Raw genomic sequence first — 17,489 nt, 5'->3', positions numbered from 1 at the left:
CGAGGGGCCCCTTGCCCCTCCCATCCCTTGCAAGCATTGTGCAATGACACATGTTCGAACCGTTCGCTTCCCCTTTTCTTTCTTTTCCACTTCACCAGACTCAGCCACAGCAACGCGTGGCCGGGCCCGCTCATATAGTCTAAATATTATTGCAAAATTATGCATGGGGTAGAAAATGTTGACAGAGAGAAATTTTTCTCTCTTTCTCACAATACTAGAACCAGGGGGCATCCATTGAAAATGCTGGGGGGAAGAATTAGGACTAATAAAAGGAAACACTTCTTCACGCAACGTGTGATCGGTGTTTGGAATGTGCTGCCACAGGAGGTGGTGATGGCCACTAACCTGGATAGCTTTAAAAAGGGCTTGGACAGATTTATGGAGGAGAAGTCAATCTATGGCTACCAATCTTGATCCTCCTTGATCTCAGATTGCAAATGCCTTAGCAGACCAGGTGCTCGGGAGCAGCAGCAGCAGAAGGCCATTGCTTTCACATGCTGCATGTGAGCTCTGCGAGTAGCAGAATGCTGGACTAGATGGACTCTGGTCTGATCCAGCAGGCTAGTTCTTATGTTCTTATGTTCTTAAATAGTAACTGTTGTGATGTGGCATCATACATGGGTCAGTAATGACCCAGTACGTGCACCTGAATGGCCCAGGCTAACCCAGTTCCATCAGATCTCAGAAGATAAGCAAGGTGGGCTCCAGTTAGTAGTCGGATTAAGGAACTCCAGAGTTGCTAAGCAGAGGCAGGTGATGGCAAACCACCTTTGTCTGACTTTTGCTTTGACCTGCATGGCCCAGGCTAGAAGCTAAGAAGGGTCAGCCCAGGTTAAGACTTGGATGGGAAGACCCTGAGGATCTCCAAGGCTGTGACACCGAGGCAGGCAATGGCAAACCAACTTTTTGGGTCGCTTGCTCTGAAAACCCTACAGGGTGACCGTAAGTCAGTTGCCACCTGACAACCCTCTCCACAGGCTCCATTGTGCTCAGTGTGGCTTATTTCTGAGTGAGTATGCTTAGATATCCTGCTGTTCAAGCTCTCTGGCTCAGCCCCCCCACACACTCCAAGTATTTGCACACACACAGTGCCAAAAACCACACCCTTTACATGCCACATTTCCTCTGCACGTTGCCGCCGGGGATTCCTCAGCTGGCGCTGCCCGTCAGGAGCCCTTAAAGCTCTGGCAGGCAGCGGGCCTGTGGCGTGCACTGATGCAGTGAGTATAGCATTACTGGTACATACCTTGCTTTCCCAGCCATGGCTATGTGTGGGCCAGTTGCCAGAGGATAGCTGCCATCTGCCCCGGGAGCGGTTGCACAGTGAAAGAGACCACTCCTGTGGCTCAGCCCCACAAGGAGGAGGAGGAGGAGGAGGAGGAGGAGGAGGAGGAGGAGGAGGAGGAGGAGGAGGAGGAGGAGGAGGAGGAGGAGAGGAAGAAGAAGAAGGAAAAGGAAAAGAAGAAGTAGTAGTCGTAGTAGTACCATGTTTCTCCAAATATAAGACAGTGTCTTATATTAATTTTTGCTCCCAAAGATGCGCTATGTCTTATTTTCAGGGGATGTCTTATTTTTCTGTGTTCTGTTCGTCGTGGACATGCTTCCAAACAAAAACTTTGCTATGTCTTACTTTCGGGGGATGCCTTATATTTTGCACTTCAGCAAAACCTCTACTACGTCTTATTTTCTGGGGATGTCTTATATTCGGGGAAACAGGGGGGTAGTAGTAGTAGTAGTAGTAGTAGTAGTAGTAGTAGTAGTAGTAGTAGTAGTAGTAGTAGTATTTATTGGGTTTATAGACCGCCCTCCCCCGGAGGGCTCAGGATCTCCAAGGTTGAGGATCTCCAAGGTTGTTGGAGTAGTAGTAGTAGTAGTAGTAGTAGTAGTAGTAGTAGTAGTAGTAGTAGTAGTAGTAGTAGTAGTAGTAGTAGTAGTAGTAGTAGTAGTAGTAGTGGAGGATTTATATCCCCCCTTTCTTTCCTGCAAGGAGACTCAAAGGGGCTTACAATCTCCTTCCACCACCACCCCCAACAAACACCCTGTGAAGTGTGGGGGGCTGAGAGAGCTCTGAGGAACTGTGACTAGCCCAAGGTCACCCAGCTGGCAAGTGTTGGAGTGCACAAGCTAATCTGGTTCCCCAGATAAGCCTCCACAGCTCAAGTGGCATAGCGGGGGATCAAACCCGGTTCTCCAGATCAGACTGCACCTGCTCTTAACCACTACACCACACTGGCTCTCAGACCAATCTCAGTGCCAAAGGGTGCGTGCATGCGCCCACCCATGACTCATACTTATGGCGTCCAGTAGCTGCTAACCCAACAAGTAGATTTAGACGTGGTATGCTGGCTGCCATCACGCACCCGCTCTAGGACTTTAAGGCAGGGATCCCCAACCTGGGGGCACCTTTGAAATTCTGACACATGGTGGTGGAGGCAATCACAAAATAGCAGCTGCTGGAAGCCAAGCCAACCTGGAGATGCAGTGGCATATCTGCCTAGGGACAAGGGGTACCCCTTGTCCCCGGGCGCCACTCTTCTGGTCACATGGGGGGCACAAAATCCGGGTCCCCTCGACGTGGACAGGGAAGCCCCACAGCCTCCTTGTTTTCTTAGTGCGTCCAGCAACCCCACATCCGGTGGCCACGCGAAAAAAACGTGGCGAGGCAGCAGGATCTCCTGAGGAAGCTTTGAGGGCTTGGAGGCAGCAGGACTTCCTGTTGCCTCCAAGCGCCTCAACTCCCACCCTGGACTCCCCCCTCTTTAGAAGAGATTCTGCAAGCTGCCGCTAGGGAAACCTGCAGCCAGCAGGGGGGAGTCTGGGAGGTGGAGCACCTAGACCTTGCCCATGTCCATGGTGACATGGGCAGGGTTGAGGGCAGTGGGGGTGGAGCTTGGGGGCATCAGAAGTGGAGCTAGGGTAGTGGGGGGCAGAGCCTGGGGGTGTCCTGGAGACAATTTGTCTCCGGGCTCCATTTGCCCCTGGTATGCTTCTGACGAGATGTCAGGGAGTGCGGCTATGCTCAGCTCCAATATGCAGCTCTTCAGCAGGTCAAGCAATAGCTCTGTTTATCAGGATGCCTTTTAAAATGAACACATTGTTCAAAATATTGTCCGGCACACACAACCGCCATCTTCCAGTCGAAGTCATTAGGGAAGGAGTCTTTGTAGTTGTGGCGACAGCTGCTGTCAAAACAGCCTCAAAGCAGTCTGCACAGCCAGTGCTGAAGCCCTTTGGGAGAGAGCCTAGCGCATTTCAGTAAAAATAGTGGATGGGCTCCAGAAAGCTGCTATTGGCTTATTACAAGCCTAATGAAAGCCCACGAGCACTTTCACTTGGAGGTCCTCAGAGTAATAAAACTGTTGCAGATCTGCTGCGTAGTATAAAAGAAGTTTCAGAAATCCTCATGGTATCAGTATAGGAATCACAGCTACAGACTCAAGTTCCATGCTACTTGCAGCAGCGGCATAGTGGTTAAGAGCAGGTGCATTCTAATCTGGAGGAACCGGGATTGATTCCCCGCTCTGCCGCTTGAGCTGTGGAGGCTTATCTGGGGGAATTCAGACTAGCCTGCGCACTCCAACACACGCCAGCTGGGTGACCTTGGGCTAGTCACAGCTCTTCTCTCAGCCCCACCTACTCACAGGGTTTTTGTTGTGAGTGGGGAGGGAAAGGAGATTGTAAGCCCCTTTGAATCTCCTACAGGAGAGAAAGGGATCCAAAATCCAAACTCTTCTTCTTCTTCTACACGGAGTCCGGCGCATTCTAATCTGGAGGAACCGGGTTTGATTCCCAGCTCTGCCGCCTGAGCTGTGGAGGCTTATCTGGGGAATTCAGATTAGCCTGGGCACTCCCACACACGCCAGCTGGGTGACCTTGGGCTAGTCACAGTTCTTCGGAGCTCTCTCAGCCCCACCTACCTCACAGGGTGTTTGTTGTGAGGGGAAAAGGGCAAGGAGATTGTAAGCCCCTTTGAGTCTCCTGCAGGAGAGAAAGGGGGGATATAAATCCAAACTCTTCTCTTCTTCTACACAGAGTCTGGGGCAAGCAGTAATCATGTGGCTGCCCAGTGACACATGGGGGGAAGTAATGTTAGGGTGGGGGTGCAGAGGCGTTCAAAGAATGTGCGCGGGGCCAAGTGTGCCTTTTGCTCAGCAAGGCTTCTGATTGGCCACTGGAAATTTGATTGGCTTGGCTCGTCCCAGATAGCCAAAGACTGGCTGACTCGCTTAGAAAATGTACTAGCAGCAAAGCCCATTGTACAAACAAATACAACAGGCTCTAGAAAACTGTTGGTGGGTAAACGGCACCCTCCTAGGGGGCTAGTCCCTCCTGCCGTTCCTCCTTGCTTGGCCCTGCAGTTTACTATAGATAAAGTAAACCTAGTCTAATTATTAAATGGGGAAAAAAGCTTACAGATCCCCCCCCCACCCCATACATTCACACACACAAACGCAGGCTCCCCTAACTTGCAAATGGGCTCTTTTGGTTCAGCCGCAGCTGGACAGAGTTTGTCCCATGCTCCCGGGCAGGAAGAACCTAGTCCTCGTCGAAAGACACCCATCTTGGAGAGTATGGCTTCCTACAGCACAGGCTACTGGTAAGTGTAGTCATAAGAACATAAGAACTAGTCTGCTGGATCAGACCAGAGTCCATCTAGTCCAGCACTCTGCTACTCGCAGTGGCCCACCAGGTGCCTTTGGGAGCTCACATGCAGGAGGTGAAAGCAAGGGCCTTAAGAACATAAGAAAGAGCCTGCTGGATCAGACCAGAGTCCATCTAGTCCAGCATTCTGCTACTCGCAGTGGCCCACCAGGTGCCTTTGGGAGCTCACATGCAGGAGGTGAAAGCAATGGCCTTAAGAACATAAGAAAGAGCCTGCTGGATCAGACCAGAGTCCATCTAGTCCAGCACTCTGCTGCTCACAGTGGCCCACCAGGTGCCTTTGGAAGCTCACATGCAGGAGGTGAAAGCAATGGCCTTAAGAACATAAGAAAGAGCCTGCTGGATCAGACCAGAGTCCATCTAGTCCAGCACTCTGCTACTCGCAGTGGCCCACCAGGTGCCTTTGGGAGCTCACATGCAGGAGGTGAAAGCAATGGCCTTAAGAACATAAGAAAGAGCCTGCTGGATCAGACCAGAGTCCATCTAGTCCAGCACTCTGCTACTCGCAGTGGCCCACCAGGTGCCTTTGGAAGCTCACATGCAGGAGGTGAAAGCAATGGCCTTAAGAACATAAGAAAGAGCCTGCTGGATCAGACCAGAGTCCATCTAGTCCAGCTCTCTGCTACTCGCAGTGGCCCACCAGGTGCCTTTGGGAGCTCACCTGCAGGAGGTGAAAGCAAGGGCCTTCTGCTGCTGCTGCTGCTCCCGAGCACCTGGTCAGCTAAGGCATCTGCAATCTGAGATCAAGGAGGATCAAGATTGGTAGCCATAGATCGACTTCTCCCCCCTAAATCTGTCCAAGCCCCTTTTAAAGCTATCCAGGTTAGTGGCCATCACCACCTCCTGTGGCAGCACATTCCAAACAACAATCACACGTTGCGTGAAGAAGTGTTTCCTTTTATGAGTCCTAATGCTTCCCCCCAGCATTTTCACTGGATGACTCCTGGTTCTAGTATTGTGGGAAAGAGAGAAAAATGTCTCTCTGTCAACATTTTCTACCCCATGCATAATTTTGTAGACTTCAATCATATCCCCCCTCAGACGTCCCAAACGCTGCAGCCTCTCCTCATAAGGAAGGTGCTCTAATCCTTCAATCATCCTTGTTGCCCTTCTCTGCACTTTTTCTATCTCTTCGATATCCTTCCAGGAGGTGTTGAAATCTGGGCCCTCCTGGATGGCCAAGGACTACATTTCCCAGAAGCCATCTTTTTTTTTCCTGGTTCATCATCAGGATCCACCGGCCCAATTATACAGCAAGAGATGCCACCTCTGCAGTGATGCACTGGAAGCACTCTGGGTGTGAGATACACATTCACAAGTGTGCATCTGTACTCTCATTCAAAAAAAAAAAGGAGACAGACAAGGAAAAGATCAGGCGACTTCAGCCTCAACTGCAGGCTGGCTGAGTCTCAGTTGCCTCTGACTGTATAGGGAAGGGAGAAGGGTTTTAACTAGGCTGACCAGCCGTCCCGCTTTTGGCGGGACCGTCACACCTTTAGACAATTTGTCCCGCGTCCCACGGGTTAAACAAATTGTTCGATTTTGGGGAGGCTGCTGCACTTTGCCTTCTGGGGCTAAGGCAGGCGTAGCCTCAGGCCGTCATGGAGCTTAGGGCCAGCTTGCCGCTTGTCGCCTCTGGTGACAGGGCTTAAACGGTAAGCCCCAGAAGTTCTGTATGCCCTGGGCGTCAGCTTCCCCGTCCCAGATCACAAAGGTGACCATCTGGTCACCTTAGTTTTAACCCTTCAGTCTCCTCTTGTTTTTGTGGATAGTGAAAGTTAAGCTGTCTCTTTCACCCACAGGAGTCTGCAATTGGCATTTGATAAGCTGCTCCAACTCAGCTAGGATTCTCCATATTTCTTTCATCACCTCTGCAACCACACAGGCCTGCATGTTGGTGACTGAGGTTCCATACGTAGATGTTTTCTATGCACTTTCTCCTGACTTTCCCCTTCTACACATGTTCCACAGAGACTCCACACTGGCATTCAGATCATCGCAGCTGCTGTGGTGACTCACTGCCCTCTTTTTTTTGTTCTTTTCTTCACTAGAGTAGGGACCCCAGCCTCTCTGGGCCTGTGGGCACCTTTGGAATTCTGGCACAGTGTGGTGGATGCAGCCACAAAATGGCTGCCACAAAATGGTGGATGCAGAAGGTGGAGCCACCTACAAAATGGCTGCCCCAGCTTACCGTTAGTCACAGAATGAAGATCCTTGTTTCGATGGGGGCCGCTGCAGTCAATGCAACATTTTGTACACCCAATCAAACCTTAATCGGTCAAATCAGGATGCATTTACACATGCTGACTAATGCACTTTCAATCCACTTTCAATGCATTATAATGATGGTTATCAAGTGGATTTTGCCATTCCACACAATAAAATCCAGCTGCAGAGTGGATCAAAAGTGCATTATTTGGCATGTGAGAAAGTGCCTTCAAAAGCCTTCCTGGGCAAAAGTCCTACCTGGCTACACCTTCTTTCTAATAATACTTGTCAGGCTCTAGAAAAGGTGTTATCTGGTACACAGAGAGACCATTTTGCTGTGAAGTTTGAAATGATGCTACCCCTCTTTCATTGGTTGCTGTTTTGCGTGTGCACTATAGAGTCACAATTGCTGTACAGCATTTTGAAAAAGGAAAAAAAGAGGAAGGAAAATGGTACTTGAGAGGGACTGAGCAGAAAAATGGCACCAACATGGATTGGGTCCTTTGCAAGACAGGAAAGTCCTTCTAGACAACATGCTCACATGCTTGAGGCATGTACTTTTCAGCAGCGATAGACAAAGGACAGAAATGTGCAACTTTCCTCAAGACTGCTGTTTCAGCAGTCAATTTCATCCCTCAAATGTGTCACAGGTGTCTGGGCCCCTAACCTTTTGAAACCAGCAGGCATCTTTGGAATTTTGACATAGTGTGGTGGACACAGTGATAAAATGGTTACAAGAGGTGGAGTCAGTCACAAAATGGTTGCCAGGGCTTACTTTCAGTCACACAGCGAAGATCCTTGCTTGTAGTGTCAGCTGCCACAGGAGCAACAATTTTACAAATCTGCCCAATCAAATCTCCAGTGGTCAATTAGAATCCTTGCTTGGGTAAAAGCCCCACATTGGACTTCCCAGTTTCTTTTTTTTAACTTTATTAAATAATAATCAGCTGTACATATTCATTCATCAATTGATTGTAAATAATTATACACTGTCTAACTTATAGTGTATACATAACTTCAAAAAGGGAGCAGTTAATAGTTATCTAATATATTCACTTCATATATCATTTTCCTTAATTAATCAAAAGCTCCTTCCCTCCCATTTCCCTCCCTCCTTCCCTTTCTTCCTCCCACCCCACCCATTCACCCTCCCCGTTGACTTCCCCTCAATCTACTTAATATATTTCTAACTGTTAACGACTATTGTTCTAGTCTATTAATTGTATCTTAACAAAAGTATTGTAAATATATCTTCGTCTAAACATCAGTTTCTTACGGCCTAAGAATAAAGATTCAGATACACTTAATATATTACTGGAGAGATTTCGACGCTATATTTGTTTGATTGGTAAATTGTCCATGGTAGCCGGATCTGTTCATAATCTTCCGCTGGTAACTCTTTAACCTGAAATGCAACAATTTTACGAATCTGCCCGATCAAATCTCCAGTGGTCAATTAGAATCCTTGCTTGGGTGAAAGCCCCGCATTGGACTTCCCGGTTCCTAAGAACACTGCACAGCCTCCTGGAAAGTTGGCAGCGGCGGGTGCCCCACAGGCACCGAATTGAGGAATCCTGCTGCAGAATTATTGTATTCTTCTGGAGATTCAGGGGGAGGGAATCTGATCTCAAGGAACGGCAATTCTCGTGATCCAAAAAGTAATAACATTTTGAAGAGGTGTTTTTAAAAGGCAAGGGGGTGGGGGACAGTCAGGACTGAGCTTATGAAAAATAGGACCCGTTGGGGGCTCGCAAGGAGCCTCCCTATAAACAGCCCTGCCCTGCCCCATTCTACTTCTGAGGAGGACTATTTTCGGAACACATTTCTCTCTCTATAATCTGCAGTCAGGAAACAGTTGTTGGGGGGGGGGGATCGCGGGAGCTCCGGCCTGACTGCCAGAGACAACTGCCAGCCGCCCTTCAGTGGCGAAGGGAGCCGAGCAGGAACAAGGCCCCAGCAATGGCCCAGCAGGAAGAGCTGCCTCTGGGGAAGATCGAATCCCAAGACCCCCTCTCCAAAGAGATCGACTTGGTGGAAAGAGATCCCAAGCAGATCAACCAAGAGGTGGTCAAGGTGAGGATGCCTGCAGGAGAAACATGGTACAAAAATGGGGGGTTGGGGGAGAGGCAGGGTCTTTTGAACTAAGAGGGGTGGGAAGGGGGTGCAGGAGCAGCAGTGGCGTAGCAGGTTAAGAGCTCGTGTATCTACTCTGGAGGAACCGGGTTTGATTCCCAGCTCTGCCGCCTGAGCTGTGGAGGCTTATCTGGGGAATTCAGTTTAGCCTGTACACTCCCACACACGCCAGCTGGGTGACCTTGGGCTAGTCACAGCTTCTCGGAGCTCTCTCAGCCCCACCTACCTCCCAGGGTGTTTGTTGTGAGGGGGGAAGGGCAAGGAGATTGTCAGCCCCTTTGAGTCTCCTGCAGGAGAGAAAGGGGGGATATAAATCCAAACTCTTCTTCTTCTCTTCTTAAGGCATTTGGAAACAGCTCCACTCTGTCACTCTTCTGCCGACACAGTGCCTTCTGCACTAGCAGGCATAAGGTTGCCATCTCCAGGTTGGGAAATTCCTGGAGATTTAAGGGTGGGGCCTCAGGAGGACAGGGTTTGAGGAGGGGCGGGTTCAGTTACATATAATGTCATAGAGTCCACCCTGCAACCTCCCTTTTTCTCCAGGGGGACAGAAGTTTGTAGTGAGATCAGCTGTAATTCTCAGAGATCTCCATGCCTCACCAGGAAGTTGGCCACCCTACTATCTCAGTCTCTCCCCCCACCCCACCCCAGTTAACTTGTACATCACCATCAATACCTAAGGCACAGTATAGCATAAAGTGTGTTGCCAACTACCTGGAGGGGGGAAAGCTTAATAGAATATTATTCACCAGGTCTTATTTACTTCCATGCCATGAAAACCTTCAACTACCCTTTCCATGCATTAAACCTGCATGAAAAGCAGAGGATCTTTTCCTCCGGGTCTATTGGCCACACTAAATTGGATCTCCCCCCTTGGTTTACTTAAATTAAAATACGAAGGACATATAGCATTATGAAATACAAGGTATATTTGTAGGTTAAATATTAAAAATATGGAATGAAAAATAAGGTAGTATAGTATAGATATTTAAGTTTATTAAAGCTGAAGAATAAATTACCAAAGAATGGTGAAGTAACTGATTTGATTTAGATGTATTGAATTATGTGTTATTGTTATAGGTAGTTGGGGTAGAATAGATTATGTTTGGGTAACTGTAAATGTGGGTCCTTTGTTACATGTTAATATTTGTTGATGTCTTAGGTGTTTCAATGGTTTCATGTATGTTTTGTGTTCAATGTTTTTTTAAAGAAGGAAATTAATAAAAAGTATTATGTAAAAAAATAAATAAATTGGATCCCCCCCCAAAAAAAAAGCACCGGGAAAAAAGATACAGGCCTTGTTCTCCACAAGATTTATTGTCTAAAGTTTGACAGTGAACAGAGAACAAAAGATTGTGGGAAGCTAAGGATAAGAAGATTCATAAAGTATGAACAATGGGGAATTAAGGGAGGGTGTAATTTGGTCCTTGGATAACTCCTATTTAGTGTCCATCATAGTTGGTTTTTATCCCTTCCAATGTTCTCGGCACCCACATTGTGTTATAGGGTTGCCAACTCTGGGTTGTGAAGTACCTGGAGATTCTTGGGAGATCTCCAGGCAATACCTGGAGGTTGGCAAGTGTAAAAACGTTGATAATGCCCTTGCCCAGTCACTTTCTCTTCAGCTGCCTCGTGGGCAAAGGGGCCTTCAATCCCTTTCTTTCCACAGCGTGAACCACCAAGGCTTTGACTGAGTTTTTATTAATTCCCAAAGTGCTCCAGGCAGGCAAACAGCAAGTAGATGGGGCATCCAAGGGGAGAATTCTGCCCAAATTTCTGCTCCTGGGGAAAAGTGGTGGGATAATTCCAGGAGATTTGGGGGTGAGCCCAGAGAGGGTGGGGTGTGTGAGAGATCACGGCGGGACCTAATTCCATAGAATCCATCCCCCAACGTAGAAGAAGAAGAAGAAGAAGAAGAAGAAGAAGAAGAAGAAGAAGAAGAAGAAGAAGAAGAAGAAGAAGAAGAAGAAGAAGAAGAAGAAGAAGAAGAAGAAGAAGAAGAAGAAGAAGAAGAAGAAGAAGAAGAAGAAGAGGAGGAGGAGGAGGAGGAGGAGGAGGAGGAGGAGGAGGAGATTGGATTTATATCCCCCCTTTCTCTCCTGTAAGGCCCTTTCCCCCTCACAACAAACACCCTGTGAGGTGGGTGGGGCTGAGAGAGCTCCGAGAAGCTGTGACTAGCCCAAGGTCACCCAGCTGGCGTGTGTGGGAGTGCACAGGCTAATCTGAATTCCCCAGATAAGCCTCCACAGCTCAGGCGGCAGAGCTGGGAATCAAACCCGGAATTCAAACGTAGCCATTTTCTCCAGGGGAGCTATTGTTTGTCGATTTCCAGCCACCACCTGAGGAGTTGGTGTTGTTTTGCAATGAATTAGCAGAGCAAATAATAGGGCAGAAATTGTTTTGTAGAACTTTACTAGATAACAAATGAATTTACACTAAGCATAGGAACAGCAAACTCTGTCTATCTATGCAAGTGCCCAATCTGGGTATCTGGGGAGTCTATGGTGGATTTCGCACAGCATATTTACAACAAGTTTCTTTCAACGCCCGCTATGGGCAATTCGAGTACCTTGTTATGGCTTTTGGGTTGAGTGCGGTTCCAGGGGTATTCATGAATCTGATCAATGAAATAATGCATGACCTATTGTTCAAGGGGCTGGTGATGTACCTAGATGATGTGCTGATATATACTGAAACCATGGAAGACCGTGTGAAACTGGTGTGGGACGTGTGAAAGAGGCTGATGGCGAATCAATTGTGCGTCAAACTGTCGAAATGTGAATTTCACTGAGATAAGCTAGATTTCCTTGGATTCTGGGTTTCACAGGAAGGGTTAGAGATGGACCCCAATAAGGTGCAGGATCTTGTGGGATGGGAGGCTCCGCTAACGCGGCGACAACTACAGTCATTTCTGGGGTTCGCCAATTTCTATAATCTCAGACTTTGCAGGAATAGGCCTCCCTCTGACTGATTTATTGAGAACCAAGGGGAAGGGACCCCAGAGTAGCAAGCCAGGAGCTCGATTAAATTGGACTGAGGCCTGCCAAACAGCTTTTGACAGGCTTAAAAGGACCTTCATATCCAAACCCATTCTTTACCATGCTGACCCCAAGAAACCATTCATAGTTCATGTAAATGCCTCGGATGTAGCTATGGGTGCTGCTCTCCTCCAGAGGGGGGAGGACGGGAAACTCCACCCTTGTGCCTATCTGTCGAAGAAATTCACGGGATCCGAAACCAATTGGACCACGGGAGATAAGAAAACAGGAGCTCAAACAGAAAACAGGCTCAAAGTAATGGTGTCTGCCAGAAGTGATGTCATTGCATGACAAGTTTTATATGGCCTGTTTTGCACACTAAAAAGCAGAACGTCTTCCTCCAGGCCAAGTCTTTTTGCAAAAGGGCTGTGGAAAGGAAGTACATGATCCCATTTGAATTATTACAATTCTCAGTATTGTTTTTTCCCCATTGGATGCCCTAAAATTATTTAGCCAAACAGCCACAACTCAGAGGCAGAGCTACCAGAGGGTGGGGGGGGGGTGCGCATTGCACCGGGCACAGGCCCGGGGGGGGCAAAATTGCCGCCCACCCCCCGTGGCGCCCACCCCCCGCCCCTACACTTACCTTAGTTTAGCCTGAAAGTGCAGGCTGGAAAAAGCAGCCTGTTCACTTGAGGTTGAAAATGGCCTGGTGGGAACTACACTTCCCAGGAGATCTTGCGAGCCCCAGTGTCTCCTGGGAAGTGTAGTTCCCACCAGGCCATTTTCAGCCTCAAGTGAACAGGCCGCTGTACTTTCAGGCTGAACTGAGGGTGGGGGGCAAGAAAACGCAGAGTGTGCACCGGGCACAGTATGGACCAGCTACGCCTCTGCCACAACTTGGACCGAAGGTGGGATATTTAAGGTTGGTTATGGCACAACTGCATAATACCTGAAGGACAATTAGTGGGTCCAGCTACACCAGGGTTGTTCTCTGCTCCCACTATCAACTGGAAGTAGAATTATAAGACTGGCAACTATTTGGAGGGGAAAAAAACTCTGGCCCCTTCCGCCCACGCCAAATACTGCGTTTTCAAACCACTTTCATAACTGTTTGCAAGTGGATTTTGCTCTTCCGCACAGCTTTAAAGAGCACTGAAAGCAGTTTGAAAGTGCATTATTCTGCCTGTGCGGAAGGAGCCTCTGTGTGTGTGTAAAGTACTGACTTGTAGCAACACAAAAGGGTTTTCAAGGCAAGAGGTGGTTTGCCAATTCCCTTCCTCTTCTTAGCAGCCCTGGTACTCCTTGATGGTCTCCCATCCAAGTACTAACTAGGCCAGGGGTGGGCAATTATTTTTTCCATGGGGCCGCATAAGAAACAGAAAATATTGTGGAGGGCCGGGCCAAAAGGCAGGGGGGCGAGGCGCTTTTGAAAGCCCCGCAGAAGCAGGCAGCCAAGGCAACTGGCTTCTGCAGGGCTTTCAAAGACACCTCGCTCCCCAGCACGGCAGGGGGGCCAGTCAGGGTCATCCGGCGGGCCGGATGTGGCCCACGGGCCATATAATGCCCAGGTCTGAACTAGGACCAACCCTGCTTAGCTTCTGAGAAAAACTGCCTTGCCTTCAATAGAGGCTTAATGGGTTGCTTTGACTGCCCATTTCACATATTAAGCTGCTATTAAGGAAACAGGACATTTGTCAGCCATCCTGTTGGTAGGGTTGCCAACCTCCAGATGGGGCCTGGAGTGTACCTTGAATTACAACTGATCTCTATACTGCAGAAATCAGTTCTCCCTTAAAGAAAACAGCTTCACAACATGGGCTCAGTTGTATCACACCCCTGCTGAGAGCCCTCTCCCCCCAGACTCCACCCTTTTCAGGCCCCATCCCCAAATATCCAGGAATCTGCCAACTCAGAGTTGGCAACCCAACCTGTTGACAATCCTTGGTTGCCAAGGGAGAAATGACCTGTCTCTCCAAGAGATGTTGCTGACTTCTATGCCTGTTTCCACATCTTGAAACGTCATTAAAGGGTCGTGACGTTTGTTTCTCCAAGTGTGTTGGCAATTTAACTTTTTGTGGCTTAGACTAGGAAGCAAGGTGACCATTATCCCTTCCAACTCCAGCCTCTATGAATTGCTTGTTACTGCATATTGCAAGGAAAGGAACAGCTATAAAAAGGACATAGAGTGAAGCAAATAGAACACAGCACATACCAGAAGGATAATCCTCAGGCTTAGTCCATTTAATACCAGCCATACTTTTCTAACTTTAACTTCACTTTTGCTCGTTATTTATAATATTTCTAGCCCACCCTTCCCTATAGAACAGTGGTGGCGAATCTATGGCATGGGTGCCAGAGGTGGCACTCAGAGCCCTCTCTGTGGGCACTCGCGCACAGAGTTCATCATGTGGGAGGGGGTTGGAAAATCACCCCCCCACACACACATCTAGGCTGGTCTGGGCATGATCCTTTACCTGGGAGAAAGCTCAGTTGCTGGCAATGGGGCTTGCTTCTGAGTAAACCCTCCTAGGATCGTGATTTACCCATTTGAAGCATTGCACGGTTGCTTCACTGAGCTTACTCCTGAGTAATGGTGCCTCGGAGCCAACTGTTTTTTCTAAGCTAAAATTGGCCTGGGAAGAGGGGTTTTTGAACACCACACTTAGTTTGGCTCACAATCTGCTCATTAACCGGGAACTGAATTTTGTTGGGCTGTTCCTCTGCTTGCCAGCAGCTAGAAACCGTTTGGTAGGTCGCTGTCCCTGCATTCAAGCAGGACAGCACGCGTGTACAAGCATTTTGACATATCTTTTCTGCCTGCCACTTGACAGCCAACTTTTCAGACGGACAGCAAGCGAACTTAGTGGGGATTCGATCCAGGATCTCCCGAGACCTATTTGGACTTTCGAACCATTAGGCCACACTGGACGCTGAAACCGCGGTACCACATTGCTTCTGAATGTCGCACGATGCCGCTCCCTAGCAAAGACAAAAATAGGCGGCCTATTTTTTGATGCAGAATTACATCCTGACAGCATTTACTCAGAAGTAAGTCCCATTCAGTTGCCTGGCCCCGCTCAGCCTCTGTGAGGCCTGCTGTTTCTCCCACTGATAAACACACACCCAAAGGTTTCAGTATTTAGTTGTTTTAAAGCAGAGGTCTTCAAACTATGCCCCCCCAGATGTTCATGAACTACAATTCCCATCAGCCCTGCTACTTGGCCATGCTGGCAGGGGCTGATGGGAATTGTAGTCCATGAACATCTGGAGGGCCATAGTTTGAAGATCCCTGTTTTAAAGGAATAGATCCAGAGGTCCAGTGTGGTTAAAGCAGCGTCTAGCTTTACAAGCTCTGCCCTTTGACCCCACCTGTGTGGGACTGGGCACTCGTTTTAGGGTTGCCAACCTCCAGGCGGGGCCTGGAGATCTCCTGAAATGACAACTGATCTCCAGAGTACAGAGATCAGATCACCAGGACAAAATGGCTGCTCTGGAGGGTGGACTCTATGGCTTTATACCCGACTGAGATCCCTCCCCTCCTTAAGTCATCCCGTTCCCAGACGCCAGCCTGAATCTCCCAGAATTTCCCTAGCCGGAGCTGCCAACCCTAGGGCCCAGCGAAGGAGTCCATGTCTGCTTTTATTAAGACACCCATTTCATATACCCCCTGATTTAAAAGCAAGTTCTGCCAGATTCATGGCCTTCCTCCAACTTTTCCAGGTGGACTTTGAAGATGTGATCGCCGAACCGGAGGGCACCCACAGCTTCGACGGGGTGTGGAAAGCCAGCAACACCACCTTCACCGTCAGCAAGTATTGGTGCTACCGGATCCTTTCGGGGGCGCTGGGCGTCCCACTGGCCTTACTCTGGGGCTTCCTCTTTGCCTGTGTCTCCTTCTGCCACATCTGGGGGGCTGTCCCCTGCATCAAGAGCTACCTCATAGAAATACAGTGCTGCGGGCGCTGCTACGCCTTGTGCATACGCACCTTCTGCGACCCGCTCTTCGAAGCCATGGGCCGGATCTGCAGCGATGTCCGCGTAGCCCTGCGCAAGGAACGGGCCAAGGACTGAGGAGCCGGCTCTGGCACCATCTTCCTTCTCTCAACCCCCCCCCCCCCACAACTGGGCTAGGAACCTCTAAAGTGAAGCACGAAGGCGGAAGCCATTTCCCCCGTCCTACGAATCATCCCTTTCCCCTCCTGCATATCCAGGGCTGACCCAAGACTTTTTAAAAATGCGGAATCAGAAACCAACGATGAGGTTCTGGGGGGGGGGGGGAGAGGAGAGGGCAGCGTGCAGCTCCCAAAGAAACTTTTGGTGCAATTACAACATTCAAGTTGAGCAAAAGTTACATTCTGTTGCAGACGTTGCCCGTGCAATTGCGGCTCGCCTGTGTGGTTCCAAACCTTCCTTCTAAAAAGCCCTGCAGAGATGAGAAATCCAACCACTCCCAGTCACGCTAACTTTCTGTGGGCAATTCTTCGGCAAGAATCCCATTCTCCACTGAAGAGCTGCATTTGTGTTGATGGAAGCTCACGACAGACTTCCCCAACGGAATCTGCCGCGTGAATTTATATCCGTTTTCCCATGCGGCCCTTCTGAGTTCCTTGTCTGTTACTTGAACTAGCCACAAGGTTATCTCAGTAGACAGAACTGGGGCCATTCTGGGTAAGAGATGCTAATGTAGTTATTCCGGCGTTTCCCCCAAAGTCCCAATCTCTTGATTCAGTTCCCTCCGTCTCATTTCTCACTACGGTGCTATCTCTTAAAACAGGGGTCTGCAACCTGTGGCTCTCCAGAGGTTCGTGGACTACAATTCCCATCAGACCCTGCCAGCATGGCCAATTGGCCACAGGTTGGAGACCCCTGTCTTAAAAGAAAGACTGTGTATGGGTGCTATTCTGTCACTGCAGTACGCCCCCCCCTTCCCCATTTCCCCCCAGTTCTTTTGAGACCCCTTTTTTCCTTATTTGTTTCTGGAAGCCAGTTTTCAGTTAGAAGAAGAAGAAGAAGAGTTTGGATTTATATCTCCCCTTTCTCTCCTGCAGGAGACTCAAAGGGGCTGACAATCTCCTTGCCCTTCCCCCCTCACAACAAACACCCTGTGAGGTGGGTGGGGCTGAGAGAGCTCCGAGAAGCTGTGACTAGCCCAAGGTCACTCAGCTGGCGTGTGTGGGAGTGCACAGGCTAATCTGAATTCCCCAGATAAGCCTCCACAGCTCAGGCGGCAGAGCTGGGAATCAAACCCGGTTCCTCCAGATTAGATACACGAGCTCTTAACCTCCTCATGCACAACGTTTGCCGATTTTCTTTGCCCCACCCACTCCCGCCCACTTTTTGATGATTGGACAGCTGTCATCGTCAAACCCCTCCCTCTTGTCATCCCCTTTCATTTTTTTAGTTTTTTAAAACAAACTGCCCTAAAATATTGAGATGCCGTCACGGTAGACCAAGTTGGTTCATTTTTTAAAAAAAAGTTAGCCTCTTCTCTTGTGGAGATATAAG

General features: G+C 48.9%; 1 protein-coding gene across 1 annotated transcript; it reads left to right on the top strand.

The window, feature by feature from the left end:
* The first annotated feature begins 8,793 nt into the window (after window positions 1–8,793).
* LOC125429415 (caveolin-3-like) lies at window positions 8,794–17,074 on the top strand. The gene is made up of 2 exons (XM_048490521.1): window positions 8,794–8,943; window positions 15,705–17,074. Exons 1-2 carry the CDS (start codon window positions 8,830–8,832, stop codon window positions 16,053–16,055), a joined length of 465 nt encoding a protein of 154 aa, XP_048346478.1. The 5' UTR covers window positions 8,794–8,829; the 3' UTR covers window positions 16,056–17,074.
* Window positions 17,075–17,489: the final 415 nt, after the last annotated feature.

The sequence above is a fragment of the Sphaerodactylus townsendi genome, linkage group LG03 (assembly GCF_021028975.2).
Source record: "Sphaerodactylus townsendi isolate TG3544 linkage group LG03, MPM_Stown_v2.3, whole genome shotgun sequence".
Classification (NCBI taxonomy): Eukaryota; Metazoa; Chordata; class Lepidosauria; order Squamata; family Sphaerodactylidae; genus Sphaerodactylus; species Sphaerodactylus townsendi.
The sequence above is the reverse complement of the archived record's forward strand: the minus strand, read 5'-3'. Positions and strand labels throughout refer to the sequence as shown.